The following is a 23,373-nucleotide window of genomic DNA, read 5'->3' as shown; positions in this document are numbered from 1 at the left end:
ACAAAACAGTTTAATTTACGAGCAAAAAAATGACTCAACAAAATAGTTGAAGTTTATGCCTACAAAAAATAGTTTAAAATAAGTTGAATCAATAGCCAAAAAGATCAATGTTAAAAAAAGATAATTTTTTTATCTAAGAAGTAGAATTTAAAAAAAAATAGATCAATTTTCAACATAACTATTACATTTGCCACCGGGGACCAAATAGTTGATTCTTTTATCATAATAGTTGAATTTTCAACCAAATAGTTCAATTTCCAAAAAAAAGGACTAGCTTTCAACTAAACATGGGATAATTAAATATTTAGTATAAAAATCAATTTTCAATGAAACAAAAAATACTTAATTTCCGTAAATTAAATTAAACAAAAAAGAGGAGTCTTTAACAAAATAGTTGAATTCGCAACCAAAAAGAGTAATCTTAACAAAGAAGATCAATTTTTGTACCCAAAAAAAGGTTTTTCAGAAAATAGATGTATTTTCCATCAAGTAGTTAATTTTTCAAACAATTTAATTTTATACTTAAATAGTTAAATTTTCAACCGTTCAGATGAATTTTTAAAAATAAAAATTAATTTTCTACCTAAATAGACAAAGTTTTATCAAAAAAGATGAATTTGACAGAAAACAGTTCTATTTTCTAACAACATATTTAAAGTCATAGCCAAAAAAATAAATTTTGAAAAAAGAAAATGAATTTTTAACCCAAAAAGAAAAATTTTCAAGAAAATAGATGAATTTAAAAAAAAACATTTGCATTTTCTAAGAAGTAGTTAATTTTTCAAATAAAAAGTTTAATTTTTAACCAAGAAGATAAATTTTCTACCAAAACAGTTGAATTTTTAGTCAAAGAGATGAAATTTTAAAAAATTAATATTCTACCTACAAAGAAGAAATTTCGACCAAATAGATCATTTTTTCTCAAAACAGTTAAATTTTCTACCAAATAGCTAATTTTTCAAAAAAAAGTTTTATGTTTAAACAATTTGTAAAAATTAAAAAAAAAACTCTAACTACGAAGAAATTAATTATAAAGAACAAATTAATTTTCTACGGAAAAAACATACAAATTTTTAACGAAATGGATGAATTAAAAAAAACTGTTCAACTTTTTACCTGACAATATACATTTTTAACAAAAAAGTTCATTTTCTACCAAGTAGTTCATTTTTCAAAACAATAGTTTAATTTTTAACCAAATTTTATATATAATTTATACGTAATTTGTGAACGAAAAACTGGATGGTGACATTTTCAATTAAAAAAGTTAATTTTTAACAGAATAGATCAATTTTCAACATAAATATTAAATTTGCTACTAGGCATCAAATAGTTGATTTTTCTACCAAAATCATTCATTTTTTAACCAAATAGTTCAAAATCTAATAAAGGTAACCAAAGAAGACGAATTTTGAACAAAATAGTTAAATTTTCGATCATAATTAATTTTTCCAACCGTTTAATTGTTTTCCGAAATAGTTGAGTTTTTAACCAAAGAGATGAATTTTCCACAAAACATATTAATTTTCTAAAAAGATATTTTAATTCACAGCCAAAAGATAAATTTTCAAAAAAAAAAATGAATTTTTAGCCCAGAAATTCAAATTTTCAAGAAAATAGATAAATTTTCTAAAAAAAAACAGTTGAATTTTCTAAGAAATAGTTAATTTTTAAAATAAAATATTTAATTTTTAACCAAGAAGATTAACTTTCTACCAAATAGTTGAATTTTTAGCCAAAGAGATGAAATTAAAAGAAAGAAATTAATATTCTACCTAAAAAGAAGAAATTTCAACCAAATCGATGATTTTTCCTTAAAACAGTTGAATTTTCTACCAAATAGCTATTTTTTTAAAACAACAAAAAAAAGCAACAAATTTTTAACGAAATGGATGAATTGAAAAAATCAGTTCAACTTTTCAGCCGACGATATATATTTTTAACAAAAAAGTTCATTTTCTACCAAGCAGTTGATTTAAAAAAAAAATAGTTTAATTTTTAAGCAAATTTTACTTTTTACAAAAATAGTTCAATTTTCAATCAAAAGATGAATTTTCAATCAAATAGTTACGCTTAATACCAAAAAAATATGGTATTTACAAATAGATAAATTAAAAAAAGATTAATTTGTTCTCTAAAAGGACCAATTTTCCACAAAATAGTTGACATTTTCACTAAACAATATATAAGTTGTAACCCAAAAACCGACTAGTTACATTTTCAATTTAAAGAATTAATTTTCAATGAAAAATAATAATTTTCTAACAGTGAAATTGTATAAAAAAGGTGAATTTTCAAGAAAATAGATGAATTTTTTAAAAAACTGTTGGATTTTCTCCTAAGCAGTTAATTTTTCAAATAAATTGTTTTTTTTCAGCTTAAGTTAGTTATTTTAAACCAAAATAATTAAATTTTAAACAAGTTTGATAATGTTTAATAATTTTTGGTTATACTGTAAGCTTAAATTCACAATTTGTGTACAATTTTATGTCGCCCTGGCGTTTTATACCATAAATTGATATTTTTAATAAAATATCATATAATTTCAAAGAACATAAAAACATTTTTTAACAATTTCAGATTATTATCGTTTTTTTTACTGAAAATCTTCATAGATTTATAACAGGATTTACTATATCTATACAACTTTGGGGTATTTTTAAAAGTTATTAGGTTTCTTGACCAGGGTAGTAGATAAAAAAATTTTAGGGTATGTTAACATTTTGTACTGTAAATCGGCGATTTGAAAACAAAATTATTATTTAAAATAATTATTATATATTATTATTATAAATATATCTAAAAATTTCAGGAGAAAGGGGAAACTTTCGAATTTAAACAAATTGTATGTTTGCTTTATTCAAAAAATTATATTTCCCTTGGTCACTCATGCGTGACAACACAGTATTTTTAAATATTTTTTTCAAATCATTTTTATTTTTATTTAAAAAATAAATAAAAATCCAGTTTTTAATCACTGTCTGAAGCCGACTTTAAAAACTCATTAAATTTTAATTTAAAAATCCTCTTTTAATTTTCTCAGAATTGGCTCGCTTTTTTAGATTAAATTTTATTTTCCTGTATTCAGAAACTTAATATTTCGGGAGCATGATTTTATATTACGCTTAAACTAAAAATAGAATTTCTTGATCGCGTTTCGCAGTCAAACGTGGTTCAATTTTAGGTTAGTGTCACTTTCAGAGGATCAACTTCCGAATCCATTTCCTCAAACTGGAAAACTTTTTTGAGGGAACTTTATTGACCTTTATTCAAGAACATTTGAGCTCAAAATTTGCCATTTTGTATCTTTAAATACTGATTGCGATTTTACAGAACGTTTTTTCGCTCGTTTGAAAAATTCTCATTTTTAATTTGACTTTTTTTAGTTTAGTTTTTTTTTTAATTATAATTGGGTTTCTTTTACTTTAATTTCAGCAAATTACATTGCTTTTTCCTATTATTTGAGATAATAGGTACCGAGCGTATTATTTTCCTCTTCTACTGATATAGTAAATTCACCAAACATGCTCCTCATGTTGCAGAATTCAGAGAAGCCTTCAGGCTCTTCGATAAAGATGGAGATGGCAGCATCACGAAGGAGGAACTTGGTCGGGTGATGCGTTCCCTTGGCCAGTTTGCGAGAGCAGAAGAACTCAGAACGATGCTTCAGGAAATAGATATCGATGGTAAGTTGTTTATAAGATATAAACTCTACTTTTGGATAGGATGTTTACAGAAAATTACGAGAAAGGCTTTCTAAAAGATTCATTATTTCTGTTCAGTGGTGCATTTTACCACGCACAAATTGTTGAAAAAGCACTTTTATCAATCTGCATTTAATCATAAGAAACTTAGCCTTCAAAAAAAACAGAATAAACCCCTTTCTACAAGAAGCATCATATTTCCATAATTACTAAATCAGAAAATCAAATAAGTTGAGACGAATACTTTATTACGTCTTGACTCGATCAGAAGGTACGTAACTTGGAATATACAGTTCGAGAGAGAAGTGGAAACTGATTCCAAGCAGAGGCTGCAAGAGATGTTTTTATTTAATTCGATTTAATTGGGTTCGTTTCGTAATTAACGTTTAAAGAAAATCAACTATTAGAAGAAAAATTTATAATAACACCTAAACTCTAGGTTAGTTATAGGCTAGTTTCTGTGAAGAGAAATCAACACTTTTATTAGTTTTACTCTATTGAGACAAGTTAGAGCATTCCAGTAATTTCACGTATTCAAAAAGACACTTATTTCAAGGCTCACTTATGCCAAGTCTCTCTCGCTCGGATATTCTAAGTGGCGAAGCTCTCTCACCCCCCACCACTGTCCCTGCATCTCGCCCGCGTCAGTGGCTGGCCAATTGAAAAGAGGCCCGAAAAGCGCAAATGAGCAAACGCAAATGCGCAAATACAAAGACGCGCAAAAGATCAGCGCGCGCATGGATACAAGGGAGGGGCAGCCAATGAACGTCGTTTGACAAAATCACTTCACGATTCATGGTGAAGGTGGGGGCCCCTTCAGACTTGGAATATCCGTTTAGAAAGAATGTGTAACGAAATTTTTATCTGGCGTCCAAGTACCTGATTTATTGAGGCATTCAGATGAATACGTAACCATTCTTTTAAATTCCTGACGCATTTTGGACGATCACATATAATATTTTATTTTTATTTTGTCTCATTATTGAAATATACTTTTACAAAATAACATAAACAATAATTCTATTTCATACATTTAAAACGTCCAATTTTCAAGCGAAAAGGGAAGAATTAAAAAAAAAACAGTTGAATTTTCGAACCTAAAATATGAATTTTCAACCAATCAGTCGAATTTTTAATAAATTAATTAAATTGTAAGTTAAAAAAATAAATGTTAGCTAAAAGAACGAGTTTTGAATAAGGAATATTTTTTTATCAAAACGGCGAATTTTTAACTAAATACATAAACTTTTAATCAAATAGTTGAATTTCTAAGCCAAAAAATATTAATTATTAACCAAAAGTGGTTCAATTTTTTACTAATCATTTGAATTTGCAGCAAAATAGTTCAATTCTCATTGAAAAAATTGAATTTTTTTCAAAATAAAATAAATTTTAAAGATAGGAGATTTCTTCTCAAAAAAACAGACCAATTTTTCACAAATTATATAGTATTTCAACTGAGTCGTTCGAACAATTGATTTGATGCTAGCTTATATAAATTTTTAACTAAATAGTTTAATTCCCAAACTAAAAAGATGAATTATTAACCAAAGGTGGCATATTCAATTTTCATTTAGGAAAAATTATTTTCAATACATTTTTTTCTACAGAAAAGTTTCATTATGTACAAAATCGTTCAATTATCTATCTAGGTTTTGAATTTTCAAACGAAAAAGAGCAATTTTCTACGAAGCCATTGAATTTTTAACGTGAATGTGAATTTTGTGAAGAAAATAGGTTTTATCAACCAATCAGTGGAATTTTTAAGATAATTGTAAAACTTTCAGTTTATAAAATTAATTTTTATCAAAAAGAAAACAAATTTTCAATGCGGAATATTATTTCTTTGCCAAAAAAGACGAATTTTCTACAAAATACATAAATTCTTAACCATGCAGATGAACTTTTAACAAATTATATATATTTGCAACTAAATAGTTTAAACAGTCATTTTTTAAGTAAAAAACTTCTATTATTTGCAAAAATGATGTACTTTAATTTACATTTAGAAGTATTCATTTTCGATTCAAAAACGAATTTTGTAGAAAGCAATTTTATTTTGAACCAAATAATTTAATTGTCTGCCAAAATGTTAAATTTTCAAGAGAAAAGGACAAATTTTATACAAATCAGTCGAATTTCCAAGCAAAGAATATAAATTTTATAAGAAAAAGTTCATTGTATACTAATTAGTTTACTGTCAAACAAAATAGTTACATTTTCCGTTGATAAGATTAATTTGTAAAAAAAATAATTTTTAAATAAAATTATGAATTTTTCAGCCAAAAACTTAACTTTCGAAAAAGGAAGGAATATGAGTTCTATACCAAAAAGTTAATTTCCAACCAATAAGTCGAATGTTTAAAAAATAGTCAAATTTTCAGTAAAAAAAAAATTAATAAAAGAAAGAATTTTCAACTAAATTTGCAACCGAAAAATATGAAGCTTCACCGCAAAATTTAATGATTCACAATTCAAAAAAAAAAACTTTTGACGTTAACCAATAAAATACGAAATTTCATTAAAATACTTAAATCCTCAATTAATAAGAAGATTTTTAACCAAGTATTTGGATTAAAGAACATTGATTTTGTAGCAAATGATATGAATTTTTAACAAAATGAACACATTTTTAAACAAACAGATCAATTAAAAAATATATGCATGTAAAATAATTAGTTTAAACAATGCTAAATAGTTGAATTTGCTAACAAAGTGTTAAATTTTCAAGCAAACGGGGAAAATTTTCTACAAATCAGTTAAATTTTGAAGCAAAAAATATGAATTTTATACAAAATGTTCATTTTCAACTAATAAGTTCACGGTTCAACAAAATAGTTAAATTTTCAGTTAAAAAAATTTATTTGTTAAAAAAAATAATTTTCAACTATAATGATCAATTTTGCACCAAAAAATTAATTTTCAATAAATTATTTCAACTTTCCACCAAGTACTGAAATTTTGTAACAAAAGACGTAAATTTGCAACCATGTATTTAAATTTTCCACCAAATTGTTGAATTTTTGTGAGGAAAATATAAATTTTCTAAAAAAGTGTTAAATTTTAAACAAAAGCGTTAATTTTCATCCGAAGTGGATAAAAAAAGACGAAAAAAGAATTCTCAACAAAATAGTTTGATTTTCAACAAAGAAATTTAGTCATTTCGTTTTTCCTGTTACCGAATTGCAAATTAAAAATAAAATTTTAACTTTTAACACTTGAAAACATTAATTTAAATTAAGAACCTTTTTAAATATATGTCATAAAAAAATTTAAGAAATTTAAAATAGATAAAAATCTAAATTAAAAATCCCATTTAACTTCGTATAATCCAATTGATGCAAACTCCTGTTAAAAAAAAAACAAGAATCCAATGACCAAATTTGGACGACAACGAACAAACAAAAAAAGCCCTATTTAAATCTGAAAATTTTTTAAAAATTTAATTTTCGGACAAAAATAAACAAGAGGAAAGAAAAATGAAGAGTTTGAATGAAGAGAATTTCTTTCGAATTTTAGTGGTTGGCTGCCTTCTCATCATTCTTTCCTTTTTTTTATTTTTGTGTGAAAATTTAATTTTAAAAATTCTTTTCAGATTAGAGTAGGTTTTTTTTGTTTGTTCGTTGTGGTCCAAGTTTGGTCGTTAGATTCTTGTTGTTGTTTTTTTTTAATATGTGTTTGTGTCTTAAAATAATTATTTTCAATATTTTTTAAAGTTTTATTTTAATAATTGGATTAACTTCAAATTAAAAATAAAAAGTTAGATAGCGATTTAATGTGTTTTAATACTGCATAGTTAGTTTCTCCTAATGGCCTAAAACGGGTTAGGCATTTAGAAGATTTTTTGAGAATTCCTCTAAATGCCGAAAAAAGTTACTTGGACGCCAGATAAATATTTCTTATTAGATGTGATTGCACAAATAATAAAAATATATCATGTGGAATTATAAACATAATAATAATTGTATTGCTTCATTTTTATACCCTCTTCCTCTTCTCTTTCCCTTCTTACCTTTCCTTCTTTCTCAACATTCTTCTTCATTCCTTCTAGCCAATCCATAAAATATTGTTTTCATTATACTATCTATCATTCCTTAATCTTTTCCTTTTTTCTCTTTTTCTATTGATTATACCTTCCAAACCTCTTCTTTCATCCTAACTTTCACCACCTCTTCCTTAAAGCTTTTATTTTCCTACTGTTTTCTGCATCAGAAATCTCAGTGTCCTCCTTTGTCTTCTATATTCTTCTTCACTATTTTTTTCATTTCTCTATTTTCGTAATTTCATTCTCACCTTCTCTTTACATTCCTCTTTACACTAGGACGACTTTATCATCTTGGCTGTTAAATTCTAACTCAACGTATATTTGCATGAAGAAGCAAAAATAAGTTGCTTTTTTGGGAAGAGTTTATAAATTTTCAATTAAAAAAAGGACAAGACTTAATTATTATAAAACTCAATATAAGAAAGCATTTCATCCAGTGAGGGTAATTCAGCGGACAGACCTGCATTTATAATTAAATTATAAAAAAGCACAAGTCTAATCCAGAAGAGTTCAAATAGGAATTTTTTACATGCTTCTTTATTTGCATGGCTCATTTACTGCGGACATTCCAAGTAACTAAACTCAGTACCACCCCCTACTCCTTTAAGCTGAAGCATACCTTAATTGCGGGTAATTTTCCCTTGGCTCTCCTTTCGTTTCTTCTCATCCTGACTCTCTCAATCTTTGCGAAAGCACACTCTTCCCGAAGAGTGATGAGTTTCGCCTTTAGCTAGACATACTTCCAAGCATGTATAAGAAAATCATTAAATCAGATTTTCCATAAAACGTAACGACCCGTCTTCACTTTCCTTATTTTACTTTCTAAATTTCAGAAAGTACGTCTCGTATAATATTCTTGCTATGCATAGTGAAATTCAACTCTAAAATAAGCTCCAGACAGTTTTAAAGTAAATCTTAATGAATGAGTTTAGTAGAACAATCTATTGATGCTTCCTTCAGAAGAGATAATTTCGCATTCCAGGTTTAGAGCCCTTCTTACATAACCTTGTTAACAAAAAAAAACTTTTTGTGGACTTAGATAACACCGGACCACAAAATGGTTCTGGGAGTCTACTGGGTTTCTAATGGGTAAACTTTATATTCTTGGGGTCGCTGAACACGAATCCATTCGCAAATTTCAGCCAGAATGTCAGGAGACACAAAACCCAAATCCCAAACTAACAAGCCCCAAATCCAAAAGATCCATATCAAAAAACCCACAAACCCCAAAACAAAAAGCTCCAAACCCACACAACCCAAATTCACATGCTACGAAAACATAAAACCCGAATACACAAGCTCCATATCCACAAACCTACAAACCCCAAACTTACAAACCCGTGGGCTCAGGGCTTGTTGGTTTGGAGTTTGTGGGTTTGTGGATTTCGAGCTTGCGGGTTTAGGGCTTTTTGATTTGTAGGATTAAAGCTTGTTGGTTTAGGGTCTGTGGGTTTAGGGCTTTTTAGTTTGGCGTTTGTGGATTTGGAGCTTGCGGGTTTGGGGCTTTTTGGTTTGTGGGTTTGAAGCTTGTTGGTTTAGGGTCTGTGGGTTTAGGGCTTCTTAGTTTGGCGTTTGTGGATTTGGAGCTTGCGGGTTTGAGGCTTTTTGGTTTGTGGGTTTAAAGCTTGTTGGTTTAGGGTCTGTGGGTTTAGGACTTCTTAGTTTGGCGTTTGTGGATTCGGAGCTTGCGAGTTTGGGGCTTTTTGTTTTGTGGGTTTGAAGCTTGTTGGTTTAGAGTCTGTGGGTTTAGGGCTTCTTAGTTTGGCGTTTGTGGATTCGGGGCTTGTTTCTTTGGGGTTTGTGGATTTGGAGTTTGTGGGTTTGGGGTTTGTAGGTTTGTGGATATAGAGCTTGTGGGTCTAAAGTTTGTGGGTCTGGGGTGTGTGTGTTTGTGGATATGGAGCTTTTGGGTTTGGGATTTGTGAGTTTGGGGTTTGTGGGTTCATAGGTTTGGGGTTTGTAGGTTTGTAGATATAAAGCTTGTGTATTTAGAGTTTGTGGGTTGAGAGGTTGTTTTTTATGGGTTTGTGCGTTTGTTGATATGGATCTTGTGGATCTGGGGCTTGTTGGTTTGGGGTTTGAAATTTGTAGGTTTAGGGCTTGTTAGTTTGTCGGTTTAAGGCTTGTTAATTTGGGCTTTGTAGGTTTGAGGACAAAATTTATGCTCTCAAAACCATTTTGTGGTCCTGTGTAATCAGAATTGGGATAAGAACATATTAGTTCATCCTCAATTATAAACATTACTTAAAAATCTTTATACCTCTAAGCGACTTCCGTTTTTTTACCTCTTCTGATATAATTCCTCAACCTTGTTGTTTTTCAGATTAACTTTTTTATTCAATCTCATTCCTTCCCCCAAGCTCCGCAAGTTCTTGCTTCCAATCCCTATACAATCCTTCTTTCCTTTAAATCTTTACCACATTTTGTTTCCCTGAAATTTTGTAGATAACAATTTTTTATGCTTTAATAACTGATTAGATCAACTTTATATCGTGTTTAATGAATGTTTAGGGACTCATAGAATACAAATAATTTGTTTATTATTTTATTTATTTGTTATAAACAAATTGTATGGACAAATTAGCAAATAGTCTTATTGTCGGTAAAAAAATTTTCTGTTCGCTAAAAGTGCTTCATGTTAATGAAGGAATGATATTTAGTTACAAAAATAATTGAAAACTTTGTATTAACTATTGTCATAAACAATTCTTGTGGTAAAATATTAAAATTTGAGGTTTTTTCAAATGTCCTTCAATCGCCAGAACGACTTCAGGAATCCCTTAAAATAATAACTATTTATTAATATTTGGTCTAATATAACAATTTAAATTTTTATAAAATAAAATATTTGAGAAGTTAACAATAGCCACTGTTATAAATAATTCTTGTTTTTCTGGAGAAAGAAAATCCGTAATTTTTTGTTTCAAAATATTGAATGATTTTCAGGAATAATGAATTCTGCTAAAAGCTTTATGTCATTGTTTATACGATTTATTGTTTTTTTCGAATTTCCTTCAAAGTGAGTATGAATGGATTACTAATAAAATAATAAATATGTAAAAAAACGACCAAAGTTACGAAAAAAAATATTCAATAAAATCTGTTTACGAATGTCTATCGAAAATCAAGCGCGCAGCGCAAGCGTCACGGTAAGAATGTGAAGATATTTAGAGGTGCCGCAAGCCCCATGAAGTGTAACACGTATTTGCCATAAGAAAATAAGTCGCTTTTGTCAATCTTTTTCAGATTCGTCAATATTATCTTAATCTAGTTGAAACTTAACAATTCTCTTAACAGTTAGCCGTAGATTACGAATAAAATATCGATTTTCAAATATAAACACCAAAAGTCTGTTTTATAGGGTCCCAACAAAACCCCATAAGTGAAAAAATGGGTTTTGCGAGTTTTTTGACGCTATTTGTGGCCCTTTTTGTGTTTTTAAAATTCAAATTGTCTCTGGAACATAAGACACAATTTCATACTGAAAACTAGATGTTCACATGAATTGTTTAAACAATTCATTATTGTTTTCAGCAAATTTTCTCATAAAATAGATTTAGAAAGACGCGGTTTTCTAAAAAAATTGTCTACTTTTTGTCCAATTTTTAATTCGAGGGAAGTGATATTTCACCAATGTTAACAAGTGTAATTCATTAAACAATTTATTATTTTTAATAATATTCTCTTAGAGAAATAATACAAAATTGCAGTATGAATAAATTTAAGTTTAGTAAAACTTTCAATTAAGATAAATTATATAATTAATTTGAGTCAAGAAAATTAATTGATTAAACAAGTTCTTATCATTATTATTAATAATATTATATGTGAATAATGCTAGAAAGATGAGGTTTTTTCTGAAATTTCTGGTTTTTTGTCCAATTTTTAATTAAAGTCAGGTAATAATGAATTCATGTTAACAAAAACAATTATTAAAATAATTTATTATCATTGTTAATAATATTCTCTTTGCTGCGTTGGTAGAATTTTGCAGTTTTTTCTGAAATTTTCAAACTTATCTAAAAAAGATATTTGAAAACAATATTAAAATGTTTAAACAACTTTTTTGTTAACTTTTATTAATTATTATGTCAATAAGTGAAAAAGGACCGCAACTATCCGGCATTGCTATAAGTGAAGATAATCATAAACAATAATAATTTTCTTAATCAATTATTTTTGCTCAATCTAATTAATTATTAAGTCACGCCTAATGAAAAATAGACAAACAGTTGAAAATTTCAGAAAAACCCGCAATATTCTACAAATTAAGCAAAAAGAATATTATTAACCGTGATAATTAATTGTTTAAACAATTATTTTTCTTCACTTAAATTCATTATTACTTCACTCCTATTGAAAATTTGACGAATAACCAGAAACTTCAGAAAAAATGGCATCTTCTAAGCATTACTCAAATATAATATTATTAATAGTAATAAATTGTTTAAACAATTCATTTTTTTGACTATAATTAATTACTTACCTTATCTTAATTGAAAATTTGGCTAAAAGTGGATTTTTAAACTGCAATTTTCTAACAATTTTCTACGAGAATATTATTAACAATAGTAATAAATTGTTCAAGCAATCACACTTGTTAAAATTGATGAACTATCACTTCTCTCTAATTGAAAATTGGACAAGTTGAAAATTTAAAAAAAACTGCATTTTTCTAACTTCATTCTATAAGAAAATTGCTAAAAACAATAATAAATTGTTTAAACAATGTTTGTGCACATCTAATTATTAGTATAAAATATTCTTTTATGTCCCAGAAACAGTTTTCATTTAAGAAACCGCAAAAAAGTCATAATTAGCGCCGAAAACTAGTAAAATCCATTTTTTCACTTATGGGGTTTTTTTGGGACCATATAAAACAGACTTATGTTGTTGATATTTGAAAAGCGATATATTATTTATATTTTATGGCTAATTATGAAGCGAATTGTTCAGTTTCAACTCGATTGAAATAATATTGAGGATTCTAAAAAAAATGGACAAAAAGGTCTTTTTTTCTTATGGAAAACATATGTTAAACTTTATGGAGATTGGGGTACCTTCAAATATAATTGTTTAAAAAAAAATCGATTTATTTTTGTGTGGATTCAAACAAATTTCTTAGGTGTCTCCATGAAAATGTTTTTAAAAAATGTTCCGAAGCGTTTTTTTCATGCTATAAGGCTACGATCCCCACTATTTTTTTTCTAGTTCCGAAAAAAGACGTTCCTTAATTTTTTCTATTGATTTTATTTTTTATTTTGTTTTAACTTGAAGTTTCGCGTGCAAAATGCAGGGGGGAAATCACTTTTTTGAGTTTTTAAAATAATTTTTTTGAGTTTGAAAATACGTGACTGGAAAGTATGGGGACCTGTAGAGAATTATCCAACGAAGAATTTCATGTATCATATATATGGGTTTGACACCCCTAACATACCCCCACGAGTACCTGAAAACTACCTTTAAAACCAAAAATGTCAATTCTTCATGAAATCGATCTTTTGAACACTGTACTCTCGTCTTTTTTTATTTATAATCATTAATATTATTCTAGTGGAATATTCATTATTCCACTAGATTTTTAATTATTAATTAATTTAATTTAATTTAATTTAATTTTTAATTATTTAAACAAATGGAATTTGTTTAAATTTTTATTTTTGAAAATTTAGTTTTTTCTCCTAAAAATTATTACTGTTAGTTTAGTGGAATATTTATTAACATTGCCTAATTAATTTTTTATTGTTTTAAAAATGTGATTTCTTCAAACAATTTTGTCCGAAAATTCGTTTTTTTTGCTTAAAAATTATTACGATTCGTCTAATGGAATATTTATTATCATTAATTCATTAATATAAATATTTTTGCGTTGAATAGTAAATAATGTTTGTTAAGGCCTATTTCGCTATAGGTATAGGCCTTAACAAACATGATTTAATTTATTTATTTTCATTTGTTTGAATAATTTTTTATTAAAAATTATTAATATTTATTCAGTAGAATATTTATCGACATTGTTTGATCAATTTTATTTAAAAAAATTTTTTTTTTTAATAAAAATTATTACTGATAAATATTCCACTGGACCCACAGTAATCACTTTTATTTTTAAAAAATTCGAAATAAAATTATTTAAATTAATTCCATTTGTTTGGATAATTGAAAATTACTGAACAAATGTTAATAAATATTCCTCTAGACCAATAGTAATAATTTTGAATCAAAACTTGAATTTTCAACAAACAAAAATTCAACAAATTCGAATTGTTTAAACAATTAAAAATAAATAAACTAATGTCATTAAATATTCCAGTAGGCTAATAGTAATAATTTTAAGAAAAAAAATTTTGAAAGAAAATTATTTAAACAAATTCGACTTGTTTAATAGTAAAAAATCAATTAACCAATGATAATAAATATTTAACTAGACCAATATCATTAATGTAAGTAAATGTAGGGGTGTCAAACTCATATGTCTGATACATCAAATTCTTCTTTGGATAATTCTCGACAGGCCCCCATACCTTCCCGTCACATGTTTTCAAAGGCTAAGAAATTATTCCAAAAACTCAAAAAAGTGATTTTTCCCCATGCATTTCACATGGGAAACTTTAAGTCAAAACCGGCACCTGTTAAAATAAAATCAAAATAAATAAAATAAAAAATTATGGAATTTTTTTTCGGTTTTGGAATGAAATGGGGTGTTCGTTGCCCTCTGAAAAAAAGTCTGAACCCATATCGAGCGCGAAGCGCGAGCGTCAACAGCCGCGCGCCCTGGGCGGGCTAAAAAATTTTCTAGACGCGCGCGCATAGCCCGCTATGAGAAAAATTCAGCGGAAGTGAAGGAAGAAATCTGAAAGCATACTTTAAATTTTCATGATTAAACTTTTCCCGTGACAGAAACTTTTCCGAATAAATCCTTCAGCCTAATAATAAAGTCGAGTGTTATTTATTATAATTACGATTTTTTATATGTGGATGGGGGGGTCGCACAGAATCGAAAATAACGTATGAAAAATATAAATTTGAAAAATATTTTTTTTAAATACTTGAAAAAATTTAAATTCGTGATTTTATTTTACAAGCAAAGCATCCAAATTCATTCCCACCATTTTCATAAGCATCCCCTTTTCTACTTTTTTTCGCCTAAATGCAAACTGAAATAAGAGAAGCCAATCAGAAAATTTAAGCATTTTTTTTTTATTGAAAATTAATTTTTTCAACCAAAAAGTATACTGTTATATTTTTGGTTCAGCATTCATCTCCTTTTGTTTGAAAATAGTACTTTTTGTTTTAAGATTCGACTATTTTGTTAAATATTGGTTTTTTATTTGTTTAAAAACTGATTTTTTTTACCCCGAAATTTAACTATTTTATTTTTGGTTAAATTCTTGTTTTTTTGCTAATGATTTTTTTAAAATTGGAAACTAAATTATTTCACTATTGGTTACAAATTGAACGTTTTTATTTTAAAATTAAACTGTTTTGCACAAAATTGGTCTTTTTTAATTAAAAATTCTACTTTTTTGTTGAAAATTTGTTTCTGTGGTTTGAAAAATTAATGTTTTTTGGTAAAAATTTAAACTTTCATGGTTTAAAATGCAACTGTTTAGTTGAAAATTAAACTCATTTGGTAGTGGCTTAAGATGTTTTGTTAAAAATATTAGTCTTTCCAGTTAAATTTAACCGATTTTATTTAAAATTAAATCTTTTTTATTTAAATATTAACTATTTCATTATCCGTGCAGAATTAAAAATTTGGGTTACATTCTACTGTTTTTAATGCATAATTAAAATTTGCTCACCGCAGAAGTATCAACTTTTATATTTGCCGTTAAAAATAACCTTTTTTTATTAAAAATTTAACTATACTTGGTTGATAAATTAACTTTTTTGTTAAAAATTTATTTTCTTCAAGATTCATCCTGTTAGTTGAAAATTTAACTATTTTATTAAGAATGTAATTATTTTGTTTAAAATGTGAAGTTTTTTTTACATATAGTTTTTGCTAAGTTTTAAATTAATCTTGATTCTTTTCAAAACTTTAAAATATATCTTAAAATTTTCAATGTTGTTAATTAAAAAATCTGGCTTTAAAATCATTCACATCCTTATGCGAAATTTTAGGAAATAATTTAAGATTGTTTGACATTTTTGTCTATGCTTCTTGAAATTCATTTTTAAACACAAAAAATATTTACTAAGGTTCTCGGAAATTTCCATAATTTTAAGTAAAAAATTTGGCCTTAAAATCATTCACATTCTTTTTCGAAAATGTATATTATGATAAATTTTTAATAAAATAGGAGAGTTCTGAACCAAAACGAATAATTTTAAAACCAGAAAGACGAGTTTTCAACCAAATACTTAAATTTTGTAACAAAAAAGATTTTTAGGTCAAGAAATAAAAAAAATCACAAAAATATAATTTGAAGTAGTAAATGTTTTTTAATAAAAAATACGTAATTAATATTTCTTTTTAAGGTAGGTTCTTTAGGTTATTAAAATATCATGTTTTTAAGTTAAAAAATTTAGCACTTTTAGAAATTTCGAGCATTTCTTTCAAACTGACTCAAATTAGTCCTGAAAGTTTGAAAAATCATTCAAAATTGAAACGTTTTCAATTAAATCTTTCGTATTTTCTTCAAACTTTCGAGAAATTTTTAAAATACTTTAAAATCTCTTTAAGTTTACTTAAAATTTTTTTTTTTAAATAAAAAGTAATTGCAAATTTTTCCAGAAAATTAAATAGAAATTTTTTAATTTTTTGCAGCCCTTCGAACTTTTCAAAAATCGTTGTAATTCTTTTTAAATCTTTCAAAATTTACAATTACTTTAAAATTGTTGGAAATCTTTTAAAATTTTAAATGATTATTTTAAATTTTAAAAGATTTCCAACATTTCGAAAACTTTTAAACCTTCTCATTATCTGGGAATTATTCAAATTTTTCCAAAAATTGCCTTAAAACTCTGAAAAATTAAAAAAAACCTTACAGCTTATGAAAATTTAAAAACGGTATCTGCAGAAAGATTTCAGCACACGCCTTGGAAAAATCCTATAGAAATTTAACAAATTAGTTGATATTTATACTTTTGTGTTGAAATTTTTTTTCATTTTCATGATTTTATTGGAAAATTATAGTTATTTGTTAAAAATTTATTATTTTAAATTCAACTATTTTGTTAAAGCTGTAATTATTTTTCTTTAAATTTTAGTTTATTTGATTGAAAATTTAGGCAAATTGGATGATAAATTTCTCCAACTCGATTGAAAATGAAACTGTTTCGTTTAGCACTCACTTATTTTCTTGAAAATTCATCTTTCTTGGATAAAATTAACTGTTTTTAACGAACATTAAAATATTTTCTGGTTCAAAATAACAAAAATAATTTTTTTTATTTAAAATTAATGTTTTTTAAATGAAAATTCAACTACTTGATTCATAGTTGAACATTTTTGTTAAAAACTATCTTATTGAAATTTCATTATTCTGTCAAAAAATTAACTATTTGCTTAAAAATTTAACTATTTAATTAAAAATCTAATTATTTTGATAAGAACTTCACTGTTTTCTTGAAAATGTGTCCTATCTTGAAATAAAAAATAAAAATAAATGAAATGACAAATAATTTGAAGAAAACTTCAATTTCCAAATGTATAGTTTAAAAAATTCAGAGTTTAATTAAAAGTAATCAAACGCCCGTCCCGGGATATTTCTTCAAAGAAAGTTTTCTTAGATAGAATTTATAACGAAATTGATTCTCATTTGAATCAAATTATATATTTAAATTACAATGATATGAATACGAAATTAATAAAATGCGATCCTTAAGCTTTTGTGATAAATGTATAACCTCGTTAAGAAAGGTGTAATTAGTTTAAGCTCTTTTTCGGTAATACATTTTCACGAAAAAGCATCACACCTCTTTCTCATATCTGAGCTCGGATCCCCGAGGTTGGATTTTCGCAAAAAGAGAAAACAAATGAAGGCTTCTGCGTTTTTTTGTTCTCGCTTTAATCGCGCCTCTTTCCCTCCATTAACCCAAGGAACCTGAGATTTGTTATCAAACGAAAAAAAATATTCTAGCTGATAAAATTTTTTCAAAGCAGGTGGATATTAAAATATGAAAGAAAAACTATTTTAACAAAAGGTCGAACACGCAAGTCATTTAAAATTCACTTTAATGTACGAATCGTATTCGTATCTTTTGCTAGCATATAATTAAAAAGAGGCTACTGGAAATGGAATATGGTTGTATTTTCTTTTTTTAAATGATGAAAAGAAAGACTACTGGAAATGGGATAAGAGTATGTGAGGCTACTGGAAAAGGGCTCAGGCTGTGGTTTCACTCATGCTTACCCGTTTTTCCATTGCCAAAATATAATATGGTATTATTTCCATGTGTTGAACAATAAATAAAAAGGGTTATTGAAAATGGGTTATGGTTGTATTTTCCCTTTTCGCATGATGAAAAGAGAGGCTACTGGAAAAGGAGTAAGGGTTTTTTATGCTACTGGAAAAGGGTTAGGATTATAAATACACTCAGGCCTACCCTTTGTTTGATCACTGAAATGTAATATGGTAGTATTTCCATTTTTCATAGAATAAAAAGAAAGGTTACTTGAATTGGGATATAGTTGTGTTTTCACGTTTAAAATAATAAAAAGAGGCTACTGGAAAGGAGTTAAGGTTGTGTTAGGAACACATAATGAAAAGAAGGGCTACTGAAAGAAGAATATAACTGTATTTCTGATCACGCCTACTCCCTCTTCCAATACTAAAAATGCGATATGGTTGTATTTTCTAATTGCACACGATAAAGAAAAAAGTCACTGAAAATGGGATATGATGGTGTTTTCGCTTTCCACGTAATAAAAAAAAAATTCACTGAAAAGAAGGTGAGGTTGCTTCAGGGAAATTAAATAAAACTAAACTCTTCTGGAAAAGGGATAGGAATAGGGTTGTGTTTCCACTCACGCCTACTAGTTTTTTCACTACTAAAAATGTCATATGGTTGTATTTTCACTTTTCATATAATAAAAATAAAGGTCACTTGAAATAGGATATAGTAGTACTTTTGATTCTCGCTTACAGAAAATAAAGGCTACTGTGAAAGGTGTAAGGGTATGTGAGGCTACTGGAAAAGGGGAAGGCCTTTAATTCCACTCAAGCTTACTCTTCTTTTCATTAATAAAAAAAATGAGATGGTTATATTTTCACTTTTTATATAATGAAGAAAAAGGTTACTGAAAATGTGATTTAGTTGTGTTTTTACTTTTCACAAAATAAAAAGAAAGTTTACTTGAAATAGTATATGGTAGTATTCTAACTTTTCGCAAAATAAAAATAAGGGTACTGGAAAAGGGATTAGTTTGTGTTAAGCTACTAGAAAAAAAGAGTAAGTTGTGTTAGTTTACTCAAAAAAGGGGGGTGAGGCTATGTTTCCACTCACGCCTACCTGTTTTCCCACTACTAAGAATGTGATATGCTTGTGTTTTCACTTTTCACGTAATAAGAAGAAAACTTACTCAGAATGAAATATGGTTGTATTTTCACTTCATACATAATAAAGAAAAATGTTACTGAAAATGGGATTTAGTTGTATTTTCACTTTTGAGAAAATGAAAGAAAAGATTACTTAAAATAGGATATGGTAGTATTTTCACTTTTCACACAATGAAAACAAAGGCTACTTGAAAAGAGACATGGCTATGTTTTCACTCACGTCTGTCCTATTTGCGACTTCTAAAAGTGTAATATGCTTGTGTTTTCACTTTTCACTCAAAAAAAGAAGGGTAACTTGAAAATGAATATGGTAGTATTTTCACTTTTCACACAATAAAAATCAAGGCTACTGGAAAAGAGGTGAGGGCGTGTTAGGCTACTGGAAAATAGGTATGTTTGTGATTCCAGTCTTCGAGTGTTTTTACTTTCCACATAATAAAAAAAATTTACTGGATAGGAGTTGAGGTTGTATGAAGCAAACAGAATAAAAAAGAACGCTACTAGAAAAAGGGCAATGGTGTGCTAGGCTACTGAAGAGGGGTTAGGCTTGTGGTTTCACTCATGCCTACTCTTTCTTTTTTACTTGAAAAGTGATATAGTTGTATTTTCACTTCTCACACAATAAAAAGAAAGTTTACTGGAAATAGGATATAGTACCTACAAAAGGAGCAATGGGGTGTTAGGCTACTGGACAAGGAGTAGGATTGCGATTCCCATGACGCCTAACATTTGTCTATGACTAAAAATGTGATATAATTGTATTTTAAATGTTTATTAGATAAAAATAAAGGTTACTGGAAACGGGATATAATTTACTTTTTACTATTCACCCAACGAAAAAGTTCAATAAATATAATGGAACATCAGAGAACAAAGCAAAACGTGAGAAACATATAATTCCTTTTTTGATTCGCGCATTCGATTAAAAATAAACAATGTCGAGTCTAACAACTAAATAACAAAGACAATCATTGGTAGAATGCATTACGGAGACAATTCAATTATCAACAAAATATTTTATTTCTTTCATCTCATTCGAATAGGCAATGTTTTTTTTTCTGTTTGCGTAAATTTGAAGTGTGAAACTCATTCCAGTCCTTGTCACCATTCTCTTCGCGATGCAACATTTTCTTCTGACTTTCTTTACAATATTATATTTTTATCGAACAAGCGAGCGCGCGTTCCACCTTTGGCACTTTATTTTGTTGCAGGTAAGCGTACTATTACAAAATCGAGCCATTTCAGCAACAGGGTACTATGTCGAATGCCATAGACATTTTCTGTAAAGAAGAAATCGACATTGATGTAGACGGTGACGTTGCTTTATTTATTTCAAGGAGAAATAAAATGTCACACTGACTTACCTTCTACTCAATAGATTTTGAGATGGGCATTGAAACCTGGATTTTCACATCTGAGACCTATTATAAAAATCTCTTATTCGACTAGTTTACTGGTTAAATTGAGAAAATTAGGCATACTTAGTTAGAGCGATTTTTGGTTGTTGGCCAGTTGTAGTAGATAATGAAAGAGCTTCTTTATTAAAAGTGAAATGAACTTCATTTATTTTTACTTTAATGAAAATATAACTATTTCACATTTTTATTAATTGAAAGAAAGTTATGTGTAAGTGAAATTGTAATTCTACCCATTTTTCAGTAGCATAAAAAGTAACGTTTGTTTTTATTCTTTGAAAAATGAAAATACAAGCATATCACATTTTTATTAATTGAAACAGCGGTGGGCATTATAAAGATCACAGCCTTACCCCTTTCCCAGTAGCCTAATATACCCTTATCCCTTTTCCATTAACCGTTATTTTCAATACGTGAAAAGTAAACATACAACTATGTTTCATTTTTATTAATAAAAAAAATTTATGTGTGAGTGAAATCATAATTCTACCCCTTTTCCAGTAGCCTAAAACAATAAAACTTTTTCTCATTAGTTAAAAAGTGAAAGTAGAAGCATATTAGATTTTTACCAATGGAAAATATACTAGGTGGTATTAACATCACAGCCCTATCCCTTTTCCAGTAGTCTTATACAAACTTACCCCTTTTCCAGTAGAGTTACATAAGAAATTTGTAAGTTTTTGAATCACTACAAGCAAATTCAAACTTTTTATTTTATATAAATAAAAATAATCTTTTTAAAAGTTGTTTGCCAGCTATTATTTTCTAAGCAAAATCTCCAGTTTTCTAACCTAATATTTTTAAAGTATTAAAATTAGGCTCTAATATTTGTTTAAACTATTATTCTTTGGTCTATAAGTGATTAGAATTACTATTTGTTGCAGCACTTTGTAGTACAAAATAAAATTATTTAGTTTAAAAATTTTGCATAAAAAATAAATTTTTTATAGAAATGCCATTGTTTGGTTAAATTTAATCTTAAAAATTTGCCTTTATTAGTTAAATTTAAATATTTTCAGTTTTTAATTAAAGCGTTGTGGTTTAAGTATGAAATATTAGATTATTTGTTACTAATAATTATTTTTAGGTAGAAAATCCAAATCTTTGATTCAACATTGAACTGCCTTCTTCAAAATTAATTGTACTTTTGAAGATTCAGGATTTCAGTAGAAAATCTATCCCTGGTTTAAAATTGACTACTTTGATGAAAATTAGTTTTTTTTTGGTGTTAAACATTCATTTTTTGAGGTAAAAATTTAGTTAATTGATCGAAAATTGAGCTATTTGGTTGAAAATCCAAGTTTTTGTAGATAATTCATCTTTTTGTCCTAAACAATTCAACTATTTTGTAGAAAATTATTTTTTTTCATTGACATTTTTTTAATGACAATTTTAATATTCCATGTTTATTATACAGTTCATCATTGTAGTTTCGAATCTCAACTATTTCGTAGAAAAATTATCTAATTTGTTGAAGATTCTTTTTTTTTTAGCAAATGAATAACCTCGGTTAAAAATTCAACTAATAGGTTTTTTAAAAATTTTCATTTGAGAAATTGACTTTTTTAGTGAAAAACTAATCTTCTTCGTTGAAAATTCATCTTTTCAGTTGCAGATATAATGGTTTCTTGAAAAATTCCACTTTTTTTTATACATTTTTGATTGTTTCATTTAAATAAAAAATCTTTTTCATTTGAAAATGCAAATGTTTTTGAAAAATTTCCTTCTCGATTTTTTTAGTAATTTTATTTCCTTGGTTCCTTTCAACGGTTTTTTCTTTAAAGTGAAAAATAGCACGTTTACGTAAAGTTGTTACTGAAGGTTATATTTTTCGAAACTTTCTTAACAAGAATTTTTTTTTGATGAGTGATAATTCTTCAAGTCTTCTATAACTGATTTTAAATTCTTTAAACAATTATGTTTTGTTGAAAAAAATTTGTTTAGCCTTTAAATTCTGGAATGTCATTATTTTTCAGGCAAAATGATTGAGTTGAAGATTTTTAAGAGTTTTTTTTTATCTCAAGATATTTGTTAACTATTTACATAATTTTCATTGTTTTAAACAATATTTTTCCTGCGAATTGGAAAAAATTAGTAGTTTCTGGAATCAATATCATTGTTAATTAATGTCAAGTGTAATGTTTTTAGCTCTAGACAGTTCGAAAATATTTAAACAAACTCATTTCTCTGAACAATATTTTTTCAATTGTTTTATGGATAGTTCTTGCTCATAATCTGCAGATAAAAAATTGGTAAAACATACAATTTTTAGTAATAATTTTCAAATATAAAAAAAAAACAAATATTATTCCTAACATTTCTAATTGTGTCCTTAAGTCCTGAAATTTTTAGGATGGCAAGAATTAAATTGACGTGAAACATACTCGAATTTATTTTTATTAAAAATCATTAAAATATCAATATATCTCAAATATGCCTGAATAGGGATATCCAGTTTTTTTATAACTATTGACTCTAAATATTGGATAACAGGGTCGGCTTGAACAGGTAACATTGGAGAACCTATAGAAGTTCCATATACCTGTCGCTAAAAATTAATAATAAAATTCATCACTGATTTATTAAAAATTTGATTTTTATTTACAATTTAATTAGAGGTTTTAATCATTTTTTTTTCTGTAGATCGAAAAAAATATTGTTAAGAAAATTAGGGTGTTTAAATAATTGCTAACTATCTTTCG

General features: G+C 27.0%; 1 protein-coding gene across 3 annotated transcripts in view; it reads left to right on the top strand.

The window, feature by feature from the left end:
• The window catches only part of LOC117171463 (calmodulin-like), a 458,393-nt gene that overhangs the window by 233,528 nt on the left and 201,492 nt on the right, over positions 1-23,373 (top strand). For all 3 annotated transcript variants that reach the window (XM_033358805.1, XM_033358804.1, XM_033358806.1), the window contains exon 3: positions 3,543-3,686. In XM_033358805.1, coding sequence (XP_033214696.1) covers positions 3,543-3,686 — 144 coding nt within the window. The remainder of the gene's footprint in view (positions 1-3,542; positions 3,687-23,373) is intronic.

This window comes from Belonocnema kinseyi, chromosome 4, assembly GCF_010883055.1.
Source record: "Belonocnema kinseyi isolate 2016_QV_RU_SX_M_011 chromosome 4, B_treatae_v1, whole genome shotgun sequence".
Taxonomy (NCBI): Eukaryota; Metazoa; Arthropoda; class Insecta; order Hymenoptera; family Cynipidae; genus Belonocnema; species Belonocnema kinseyi.
Note: the sequence above shows the minus strand (reverse complement) of the source record. Positions and strands in the feature narration are given on the sequence as shown.